The sequence below is a fragment of the Capricornis sumatraensis genome, chromosome 19 (genome assembly GCF_032405125.1).
Source record: "Capricornis sumatraensis isolate serow.1 chromosome 19, serow.2, whole genome shotgun sequence".
Classification (NCBI taxonomy): domain Eukaryota; kingdom Metazoa; phylum Chordata; class Mammalia; order Artiodactyla; family Bovidae; genus Capricornis; species Capricornis sumatraensis.
The window spans coordinates 27,792,316-27,804,382 of record NC_091087.1 but is presented as its reverse complement, the minus strand read 5'-3'; the positions used below and the strand labels follow the sequence as shown (position 1 = coordinate 27,804,382).

The following is a 12,067-nucleotide window of genomic DNA, read 5'->3' as shown; positions in this document are numbered from 1 at the left end:
CCCATTGTAAGGCCTTCTCAGCATTTTCTTCAGACATTGACAAAATCAGAATTAACCCTGACTTTAAACCAGGTTAGATTTAGTCGGTCACACTAAAACAGATATACAGATAAGTGATTTATGTTTATTTCTGTTCATGCACTGGCCTGCTGCTAGAACTTATGGAAGAAATTTTTATATAATTTTCTATTTAGGGAATTTCAAACTCAATCAATGACAACTAAAATACAACGCTGGTATTTAGGAGAATCTTGCATAGTGATATTTATTCACACCAAATCCTATGCTGTAAAGTAGGAAGACAGAAAAGGAGGCTGTGAACTCATCGGACAATTTTATTTATCAGGTCAGAGCAGGACGTGGTCTAGCGGTGTGTACAGGGCTTTGGGAAACAGGCCTGAGCTGGGATTTGCGGGAGAGGAGACAGGTAAGTATTCCAGGAGAGTCTGCACTCTGCCCTCGTTCTTCTCACCCGCAGGGCCGGAGGCAAGCAGGAGAGGCGGGGTGAGTCTTGCTGCAGAGCTGGGTTCCTGGCAGTGATGGTAGGGTTGGCTTCAGCAGCCTAGAAAGCAGGAAGTGGGGGGAGGGCTCTCGTGTTTACCGAGCACCTACTCATGCCAGGCACTGTGCTAGGCAATTCATAATCATTTAGATGAACTCAAAATTTACTGGGCAGTTTGCTTTTTTAACCCCCACTTCCCAGTGAGGAAACTTGAGTGTCAAAGTGACTTGCCCCAAATTCCACAGCTGAGGCTAGAAGGGCCCAGGTTCAGCCCCAAGTCAAGCTGACTGACCCCCCAGCCTGGGCTGCCTTCTTGCTCCAGCACTCAGTCGCCCCCAGGACCACACTCAAGAGAGACCCCCGTGGAGGAGGTGTGGGGACACAGAGGAACTCCCACTGCTTGTCTAGCCCTCAGGCTTCTCACAGTTTTTTATCAATCTGAGGCGAGGATAAGGACCCCAATGGATGTTTGCTTCTCGCCTCTCCCCACCCAGGGGCTTCCCACCCAAGTCCACCAAGATGCCTTGACTCCTGACATCATGCAGCCATTATCAGAGCAGGCGAGAATGATGACTGATTCTTTCCCTTTCCCTTCTGGGAGGTGGGAATTCTACCATTTAACCACCAACACATCCCTCAAATTCCTTTCTGGAATGGATCATAACTTTTACATAGAAATGCAAAAGGGAAATGAGAATGGAGGCAGTTCTTCAGCAAATTCACACATGTGTAGGTGCTTGTCCATCGAACCATTTTCTAAATTGCTTGGAATTTTCCAGTAAAAGACTTAGTGTATTTCTTTGCTTGATGTGACTAACATTATATCTTTTCCTAATTTCTCAGTTCCCTCTTTCTCTCAGAGATGTTCTCTCTAAATATTTTATTTTATTTTATTTTCTCTAAATATTTTAATACATACAGATATATTTATGGCTACCTCAGATCTTTTTTACAGCAAGTATAGTCTAAATATATGCATATACTCACAGCTTTTTAATTTAAAATTTTTTTATTTTATTTTGGCTGCACCTTGCTGCTTGCAAGATCTTAAATTCCCCCACCAGGGATTGAACCTGTTCCCCCTGCAGTGGAAGTATGCAATCTTAATCTGGGCTACCAGGAAAGTCCTCCTCACAGCTATTGTGTTTTTTTTTTTACTGTTTATTTTGTATTGAGCTATAGCGAGTGAGCAAACTGTTGTGATAGCTTCAGGTGGACAGTGCAGGGACTCAGCCATACATATACATGTATCCATTCTACCCCCAACCCCCACTTCCATCCAGACTGCCACATAACACTGAGCAGAGTTCCCTGTGTTGTACAGTAGGTCCTTGGTTATTCATTTTAAATACAGCTGTCTCATAGCCTTTTTTTTTTTTTGGCTGTGCTCGGTCTTGGTTTTTGTGAGGGTTTTCTTTAGTTGCAGCAAGTAGGTGCTCCTCTCTAGTTGCAGAACACAGCCTTCTCCTTGCGGTGGCTTTTCTTGTTGCAAAGCACAGGCTCTAGGCACACGGGACCCAGTAGTTGTGGCACATAGGCTTAGTTGCCCTGCAGCATGTGGGATCTTCCCAAACCAGGGATCGAACCAGTGTCCTCTGCATTACAAGGTGGATTCTTAACCACTAGACCACCAGGGAAGCTCTCATAGCTTTTTAAACTAGAAGACTATCTAGAGAAGGAGGAGATCGAGGAAAGGCAACAGAGAAAAATGTTCATTCACTTAAAAACAGCTGGTGTTGGGCGCCATTTACATCTGTGGATGTCATGGCAAACAATCACGCACTTGTGCCCTCCAGTCACTCACAGTCTAGCGGGAGAGGCTGTGTGGCGACTGCAGGCGCCACCGCCCAGAGGCTGTGCAGACTCAGAGGCGCACAGCCTGAACCAGTCCTGGGGGGATGGAGAAGGCATCCTGGAGGAAAACCTGAGGCTTGAAGGATAGGCAACATGCGAGAGGACAGTGTTTTTATTTATTGAACAGGTATTTTCACAGAACCCCTTCTCCGCACAGGTACTGTTCTAAGCACTGGGGACTCAGTGGTGAGAGAGACAACGGTATCCCTGCCTTCCTGAGTGGGCGATGTCAGACAGCAAACAGGTTAAAAAAAATTATCAAAACAAAATAATTTCAGGTGGTTGTAAGTGATAGACAGAGAGGAAGACACCCCTGGAGGGCATGTTTCAGGCAGAGGGAATAGCCTGTGCAAAGTGCCAGAGAGGGAGCCTCCACTGTGTGTGCAGGCGACTCTGTCTCCTTCCAGGTAGTAAGTTGTAGGCTGTATAACTTGACCATGTATCCGGGTCAACTCATGAGAGCAGCTGCAAAGCAGATCACCTCCTAAGGGGAGGAGAAGCAGGAACCAAATAAATACATAGATGAATTAGAGTTTCTTATCAGACAGTATACATCTGATTCACAGACCATGAGACGTCTCTCTCTTAAGCACCTAATGGGGGTCCCAGGACTGGACATCTGCTGACTCAAAAGAGTTATTTAGTGTAGGTCTGCCCATGAATGAACAGTGAGTCTCCTTTGAGAAATCAAGGGACCTTGAGCTCCTGTGTTGAGTCCCTAAGTCATGTCTGACTCTTTGCAACCCATCAACTACAGCACGCCAGGCTTCCCTGTCCTTCACTCTCTCCTGGAGTTTACTCAGACTCATGTCCATTGTGTTGATGAAGCCATCCAACCATCTCATCCTCTGTCACCCACTTCTCCTTGTGCCCTCAGTCTTTCCCAGCATCAGGGTCTTTTCCGGTAAGTTGGACCTTCATATCTGGTGGCCAAAGTTTTGAGCTCCTAGTAAAGTGATTTTATGTTGAAGATACTAAAATATGTAGAAAAGATGGGGAAGAGGGCTGCAGTGCCATCTTTTCTTTCATGGCCTACATTCATTTTATTTTGTGATAATTTGCTTAAAATGGTTGCCTTTCTCACCAGTCTATTACCTCCTGAATGAAGTTTTATCATTTGAAAGGATTAACACTGGTTTGGATCTTTGTTAGAACAAAGAGAAGACGTGTACCCAGAATTTTCTTATTCTAGCTGTTTCTTGGCTTGGGTGTTATTTTAGATAGCGGGTACACTGGCTTAGGAAGGGGTCGGTCTCATGATACAGAGATTGCAAATACAATGAACACCGCTAACAGTGTGGCCAGACACAAGCAGCAGAGCGCCGGCACCAGGGCATTCCTCCTCCGGTGGGCGGCCATGGCCACAGAGAAGGCTGGCGCGGTGGGCTCTGAGCTCTGCCATGGGCATGGGGCCACCACAGGCAGAGACAGGGCACTGCCCAGCCGAGCTCCGGTCCAGGCCATACTCAGGACAGAGGCGAGGCGCTGACTGGTCCCTGACTGGGGGTCTGGGCTTGAGAACTCAGAGGAGAGGCCCTCCCGCCTTCCTGCAGCTGCTTGTGTCCTCAGCAGCCCTTCTCACTCCTCAAAGGAGAAAACGTGTACCCCAGACACCATCCTGCTGAGTTTCCAAACTATTAACATAAATTTACATATTTGTCATATGATCTCAGACCTGAGGGTCATACATAGAAGAAGAGGAGGACACACTAATGACTCATAGAAATGCCTTCCTCTCAAAGAGATGTGTTTTTAGGAAGAGAGAAAAACAAACGTCTAGAAATTTTCTGATTTGTATTTGCCAGCAAGGTTGGAGCGTGTGTTGCATCTGGAAAACTAGAATGAATGGTCATGATGAGACGCCGTGAGATCCACTAAAGCTAGGAGTGGCTTTCCCCTTTGGAGCAGGCCTTGCTTTGGTTCTGTTCATACAAGGAGATGAAAACGTTCGAACATTGGTTTATAGGACAAAGCTCTTTCTTCGAAGGACATCGCCTGTTGTATTTGAGAAATGTTGGACTCTGTCTTTTCTGGAAGGTTCACAGTTTTATATTAGGGCTGTGAGAAGCCTGGCAGTTAAGAAACTTTAACCCAGAGTTTCCAAATCTTGCTTGATCACTAAACCCAGTTTTTACCTAACACCCATTAAAGATTTCCATCTCAAAGGGAATGCAAGTTTTTAGAGTTTTAAGGGGGAAAGAGTCAGACTTCAGAATTCTGCCCATCTCCCATTTGTCACTCGTGTGCTGAGGGAAACAGGAAGACATCCTCGTACATTCAAGGACCAAAAAAGGTCTCGTTCCTCTGCCTTCCTTCATGTGTGACGCGCAGATGTATTCCAGCAGGACGTCACTGGGAGCCAAAGGACCAGAGGAAGTTGAGCGATGGTGAAGACATGGTTAAGAAACTAGGAAGGAACCAAATGCTGACTGGTTTTATATATTAAATCCGGCCCTGACACCTGTCTCAGTGAGTGTGGGTTCTACTAAGCAGACCTAGAGTTCAGGAACCCTGCCAGCTGCGTGGACGACCACGGGCCAGCCCCACAGCTCCAGTAGAAAACAGGGTTCCAGAGGGGAAGAGAGAGCCTGGCGCCCCAGGCTGCTCCTGAGCCCTGCCCCAGGTGCCCTTCCCGCATGGGAACAGGAAGGCAAAAGAAGAGCCGGGCCATGCAGCCATTACTGGGGAGCCCAGGGAAGAGACAGGGTGGGACCCACCCTGTGCAGGGAAACGGGCCACAAATGTCCTGTCTCATCAACAGAAGGGCAGAACGTTCTCAGTGACTGAGGCCTTCCCCTCTAACATTATCCGAGCTGAGAAGGAACAGGAGTCCCTTGTGGGTGGACTGGGGCGGGAACGGGGAGGAAGGATTCTCCTCCGCAGAGCCACAGGGCCTTGGGGAGAGAGAACAGCCCAGGGTGACTGACACCTCCACCTGAGCGCCTGGGTGGAGGGCACCCCCCATTACTTACGATGGACTGGAATACGATGAAGAGAGGAGAGGCAGCATGACAAGTCGGGTTGGAGGTAGAGTTTGGGATGCTTTGGGTGGAGAAGCCAAGTAAGGCAGTGGGAAGGGCGGGCTTGGAGTTCATGAGAACTGTGGCAAGCTGGAAGTATGGATTCATGAGTTACTGGACTGTGGGTGATGGATGGAGCCAAAGGCATGGATGGGACTGAGCAAGGCAAGCATGGCGGGCAGAGGAGGGGGGCTGCCTCTCAGAATCTCCTCAGGTGATCTTCCCAAAGTGGCTGCACCCGGAATCTCTCTCCAGCCTCCCACCCTACTCCCACTCTACATGGTACCCACGATACCAAGGCTGTTCTCCCCATCACGTGCTTTTGAGAGCAATGCAGGCGGATGTGGGCTGAGAGACCATGAAGCCATAGAAACTCTGGGACCATTAGGGTTGAAGGCAGAAGAGGAAGACCCAGAAAAGGAGCTGAAAAGCAGTGCACAGGGGGATAAATCAAAAGATCCATTATAATGTGGGTTGTTTTTTGACTTAGGTTTAACTGAGGTGATTGATGGAGGCTTTCCTGGTGGCTCAGATGGTAAAGAATCTGCCTGTAATGCAGGAGACCCAGTTTCAATCCCTGGTCAGAAAGATCCCCTGGGGAAGGAAATGGTAACCTACTCCAGTATTCTTGCCTGGAGAATCTCATGGACAGAGGAGCCTGGGAAGCTATAGTCCATGGGATCACAAAGAGTGGGACACAGCTGAGCGACTATCACTTTCACTTTCTTTCAAGGTGATAATGGATGAGGGGCTGACCTGGCTTGTTTTCCCTGTCGCCTAGGCTGCTCTTCCGTTTGTTTCCTGGAAACTCGCAGGCATTCTAGAAATGTTCATTGAATTGAATGGCAAATTCTAGTTTACAAATAAGGGTATTTTTTCTGTCTATTTAGGATGTTCTTCAAGGCGTATCAGTACCGTGGAGTGATTAAAGCCACCTGAACAAAGTTTTCTCAGATCTTCAGAAGAGCAAATAAATATTTTCTAAAAGCTGCTTCTGTTGAGTTTAGCTGTAAGCCACTGACACGAGGGGCAGTAAAGCAGACGGTATAGCACCCGCCTGCAGTGCAGGAGGCCCGGGTTCGATCCCTGGGTTGGGAAGACACTCTGAGAAAGAAATGACAGCCCACTCCGGTATTCTTGCCTGGAGAATCCCATGCACAGAAGAGCCTGGTGGGCTACAGTCCATGGAGTCACACACACGCACGCACGCACACACGCACACACACACACACACTGAGATGAGTAGGCTTCCCTGGGGGCTTAGTGTCAGACATTACCGAGTCTCTCTCTCACACACACACACACACACACACACAGATGAGTACACACACACACACGCAGATGAGTAGGCTTCCCTGGGGGCTTAGTGGCAAAGAATCTGCCTGCCATTGCAGAAGACATGTACCAATCCCTGGTCCAGGAAGATCCCCTGGAGAAGGAAATGGCATCCCACTCTAGCATTCTTGCCTGGAAAATCCCATGGACAGAGGAGCCTGGTGGGCCACAGTCCACAGGGTCGCAGCGTTGGATACGATTTAGTGACTGAACAACAGCAAAAACTGACCTGAGTGATGGCTAACGTTAGGGCATCTCTTGATGCCAATAGGTGTTGGGTTTTGAATATCCATTAAGTGAGACGTGAATGGTGAGAACTGGGAGAGCTCAGAGGTCACATCTTTTAACTTTTGATGCCTCAGCCCCATCATGTTAAAATTTCAGAAATTCACCACGTACTCCTCAACATTGAAAAGATTGATGTTTGATCATTGTATGACTATTACACCACTGTGTTCTATTTTGTTTACAGGTTCTAGATAAGTGGACTTAATGACTTTAAAGGTGGCAGTGTCCTGAGAGAAGTGGTAAATTTCTACTTCAGAATTAAGTATTTCTGGACAGAGGTTCATTAAAATCTGCTGAAAAGAGAAGGGCCCAGTGCCTTCTCCCTAGTGGTTCTGCCAACTAAGACACCGCCGTTTTTCCTCCAGAGGCATTCTTGTCTCTTCACCTTTTCCTCTCTGTCTCCTACTGTGGTCCATTCCGACCTGTACTTTGCGTGCATACATATGTACTAAGTTGCTTCAGTTGCGTCTAACTCTTTGCAACCCCGGGGACTGTAGCCCATTGGGCTTCTCTGTCCATGGGATTTTTCAGGCAAGAATACTGGAGTGGGTTGCCATGCCCTCCTCCAGGGGATCTTCCGGACCCAGGGATCCAACTCACGCCTCTTATGTCTCCTGCACAGCCTGATAGTTAATGTTGAAGAAGCATCTGGTCTCTCTTCTGAAAGCACCTCTGTTTTATTGCATTGACTAAGATTCAGATTAAGAAAGAAGGTAACTAGAGCTGACCACACTTGTGCACAGGAAGTGAAACTGTGATCATAGTGCTTCTGGCAGAGAAACATTTCGTTAAGAGTTCATCAGTGTCCCTATTTCACTCATGCCAGGTTCTGCCTACATCATAGTTCCTTCTCCATCAAGGCCTCTGTTTCCTCCTGAGCCTTAGATGGTAATGGCTTCTTTTATACAGAATCACCAAAGATCACAGGAGAATAATATGACTTAGAATGTGTTTAGAAGGTATTCTATGCATATAATTAAATTAACCAAACGGCTCTGTTGTACTCAGCACATATAGTGTAGCATCCCATCTGTTTTTCCCTGTTTGCATTTCATCTGGAATGTGTTCTAAGGCAGACTAGACCCAGTGAAGAATACAGAATCCATAAAACGGGGCCCCTGACCATCTAAGGAAGTTCACATTTCTCCACAAACCTAATGTAGCTCTCTTAGGGTTATAAGAAACAGGAACCCTCAACTTGAAGAAAAAGGAAATGTATTGGCTTATGGTTACTAGGAGCCCAGAGGGCTAGATCCAGGGGTCCGTACAATAGCACTGAGACTCAGGATCTGGGGGCGTGCCACCTGTACCTTGACTTCCAGGGAGAGAAACCCAGGCCCACATGGTCCCCGAGCTCACCACCGCAGCTGGGGACAGTCCTTTCTTCCCCATGAGCCCATCCCTGAACTAGTTACAGGGGTTAAGTGACGTTGAATGGAAATGCTGGGTGTGGGTACATTCTGTGGGACAGGGAGGCCTACACAGAGTGACAGCCAAACCAGGTTTCGGGTGGGGGTGCAGGCAGGTCTTGAAAGTAAAAGAGGTTGGGCACGCAAAAAAGAAAGAAAGAAACACCCCACATGAATCATGCAAAGATGGTGCTGGTTAGGAGATAGGGGAATGAACTTTTCCAGGGGAAGTTGATAAGCCAAAGTAGGAGGAAGAGCTGTCGGGTATAGAGATAAAGATACAGACTGAAAACTCAGCAGCTGAACTCCGCACAACTCCAGCCGCTCAGTTCTGCCTCAGCTTCCCCTTCGTCTGAGTTTTCCTTGATTGAAATTTCTACTTCGATGGTAGCACGCTTGGAGCAAATTACGCCTCACAGCCCTTGGATGAAAGTTGGCCCAGGTAAGCAAGTCATATTTTCAAAGATATGATGGGCATGTGCTGTGCTTGAACAGTCTCACTTTATTTTACCCACCTCAGATGTCATTTTAGAAATTTCTAATCTAAAGCACAGACTCTTGTTTTCACTTAAAAACTTAAATCTCTCCACATAATAATCATAGGCTTATATGAAAGTCTAAAATTAAAAGTTATTTAAATCAATCTGAGTCTTCATTTTAAAGATCAAATAGAAACACATTCAGAATACATTGACCAATATAATAGTCTGACTTGATATTATTATATTTAAATATATAAAGGTGTCATGGTAAGCTGCTGGAAGAAATAGAGGCGATAGTAAGCTCCTAAAACTGTAATTTGCATAGTGGATTTTATTTAGGGTCTCTTTGAGTATTTTTATATGTAGAGAATATGTACCCCCAAATTGAATATTTTTTGGAATAGTACTGAAGGGGACAGAATATAGAGCTAACTGAACACATTCTTACATCCAGTGGATGCAAGATACCATTTTCAGATCGCCTGGTCAGATTTAAGAGGCGTTTGAAATGGACATGTTGAAAGCTTCTAGCTCCCTGGATTGAAGTCCATTCTCCATCTATTCTTGGGGCAAATACTGACAGCACTTGCTGTGGATAATGTAGTCAGGACCTGGGAAAGGCAGGTATGAAGAGGGTAACAGCGGGCCCCTACTGCAAGTAGATTTTCAGCAACCCTTAAGAATCTTGGGATCCATGATTGTAGAATAAACACAGTATCTTATTTTAAATTTTAAAAGCGTTAGGCAGTCCATGGCGCCTCTGTCCGTGGGGATTCCCCAGGCAAGGATACTGGAGTGGGTAGCCATTCCCTTCTCCAGGGGATCTTCCTGACCCAGGGATCAAACCTGGCTCTCCCTCATTGCAGGCAGATTCTTTAATTAAATCATAAAAAGATATTTCCAATTTGAGATTGTAAAAAATTTGTATTTAAGAGAAAAATGTCCTATGCTTTCTAGAGCATGAGGATTAGTTAGATTAATATTTTCAAACATTGGATTACTGTAGCAGTTATGTTCCTCTTTATAGAACTCTGTAGAGGAGTGCAGCATTTCTGTATCAGGGTTTGCCAGGCATCCCCTATGCACACACTCAGGGTATTTGATGAGGGGTAGTTTTTCACACATCTGGAATAAGACCTCACGTCCCCAGAGAGGAGTTGGTCATGGATCTGAAATATTTCGAAAGGCATTCAAAAGTGCTTGTTTGTCGTTTAAAAAAAAAGACCAAAAACCTCCTTGCATGCCCAGCTGGCTCATTTGCTCGCCCTATTCGCACGAGTTTCTGATAGTTTTTATCATAGAAGTCAGAAATCACAGGACCTGGAGAGATCAGCTGTGCAGCTGGGTGAGTAGAAGGGCCGGTTCTCAAACCCAGGCCTGAGGTTTCCCTTGCTCCTTGTGGACTGAACTTCTTTTCTTTTTATGTTATTCTGGTTTTTAAAGGCAGCAGCCTCCTTGGAAGGAAGAGAAGCACCCTGGGTTCAGGCTAACATCTGCACTAAACAGGTACATAGCTTGTTTTCTAGTAGAAATAAACTTTAAAGAAGGCAAATCACCTTGATGGTCCTGCTGCTTTTTAATCTATCATTTGTTTGCCAGAGTACGCTTATATCGATGGGTTGTGTTTATACAAAGTATTAAAAAAAAAAAAAAGCAACCTGAATCTCCCACCATGCAGCAAACACCTGCTCAGGACAATGTAGCTGTGAGAACATGACGTCTGAGTGAATGACAGAGTTTGCCTCCTACTCTGTGTCCTTGAGCAAGTTGCATAGCTTCTCTGTGTCTCACTTTACTCATCTGGAAAAAGGAAGATAACAGTACCTACATCAAGGGATGGTTGCAAGGATTAAATAAGATACATAAGAAACACAAGGAAGCGTAAGCATTCAATAACCGATTTGAACTTCAAGCTTGACCCCAGTGTTTAGGTCATTTTGTTCAATCCTGACCACATTCTACAAGAATGAGTATGACTTTCTGTTCTAAGAAGTTACAAATGACTTGTCCAAGGTCACTTAGCTAATATGTGATGGAACTGGGATTAAAAAAAAATTTTTTTTAGTGCAAAATTTTAACATACACAAAAGGGAAAAGCGTTACAAGAATTCTGTGTGCCCATCTTTTAGCTTCTATGTCTACCCTATCCCCTGCCCTTCCGACCCTTATCCCACCACCAGCCAGATAGAGTATTTCACCTGCAAATATCTCTAACACTATAAGGCTGATAGGAACCTTTAAACAACAACAACAACAACAACATAGCCACAATGCCATTATTCCACTTAACAGAATTAACAGTAATTCCTAATATTATCTAATACCCAGTCTGTATTCACATCTCCCCAGTTGTCGCTCTGCATTTGATTTTCTCCTGAGTCTCTTTGAATCTGAACCCAAGGCTTCCCGGTCCCAGAGTCCTTGCTTTTGCTGCTGCTTCATCCTGGTTCTGAACTGCCTATCCTTTGTGTAAACCCAGCCCAGCCATGGTGCACAGTCCAGCCACAGGGCTTAGTGGCTGCAGAAGGCCATCACCCGAAATAGCCCACAGAGAAGCATTTTAGGCTAATTTGAAGCCTCACACAAGTTCTTTTTTGGCAGTTTGACCCTTGATGGGACAAGTAAATAATATCTCTTGGAGTCAAAGCTGCATGTAAACTGCAACTGTCTGGGAGAATCTCAGAAATTTGCTATAGTTCCACACTCCCCCCAATTTTTGTCATACAGTTCTGTCACAATCTTAAAAACCATTGAGGCCCTCAAACAAGTATTTATTCTTGTGGGTACATTTGTTTGTATTTAGCTATTGATATTGGAAATTAAATTGAGAGGTTTATAGAAGATACTTATTAATACACTTAGAAATAGCAGTAATAAACTCATTGCTCATAAATAAACTCATTTATGTCAACATAAATCATTTTTTTTGTAAGCACAGTTATATTTTCTGAAACAAACTAAATCACTGAGAAGAGAGGCATTGTCCCTTTTATGTCTCTTGAAGACAGCTCGATCCTCTGCTTGTGCGTTCAATCTGCATTGACATTGCGTGTCACAAGGCTCTGGAAAGCTACTGTGCTCATGAGGGCAAGAGTGAAAGGGCAGAGAACACGTTAGGGTTATTCTGAAAATTGTCCCGACCTTGCATTCTCCCTGCAAGGGCTGGAAAGCCGCTGC

At 45.5% G+C, this 12,067-nt stretch overlaps 1 protein-coding gene across 1 annotated transcript in view; it reads left to right on the top strand.

Annotated features, from left to right (window-relative positions):
• The window catches only part of CRTC3 (CREB regulated transcription coactivator 3), a 93,733-nt gene that overhangs the window by 53,790 nt on the left and 27,876 nt on the right, over positions 1-12,067 (top strand). Inside the window, exons 4-5 of the mRNA XM_068991304.1 lie at positions 8,789-8,850; positions 10,334-10,396. Of these exons, the coding sequence (XP_068847405.1) occupies positions 8,789-8,850; positions 10,334-10,396 (125 nt within the window). The remainder of the gene's footprint in view (positions 1-8,788; positions 8,851-10,333; positions 10,397-12,067) is intronic.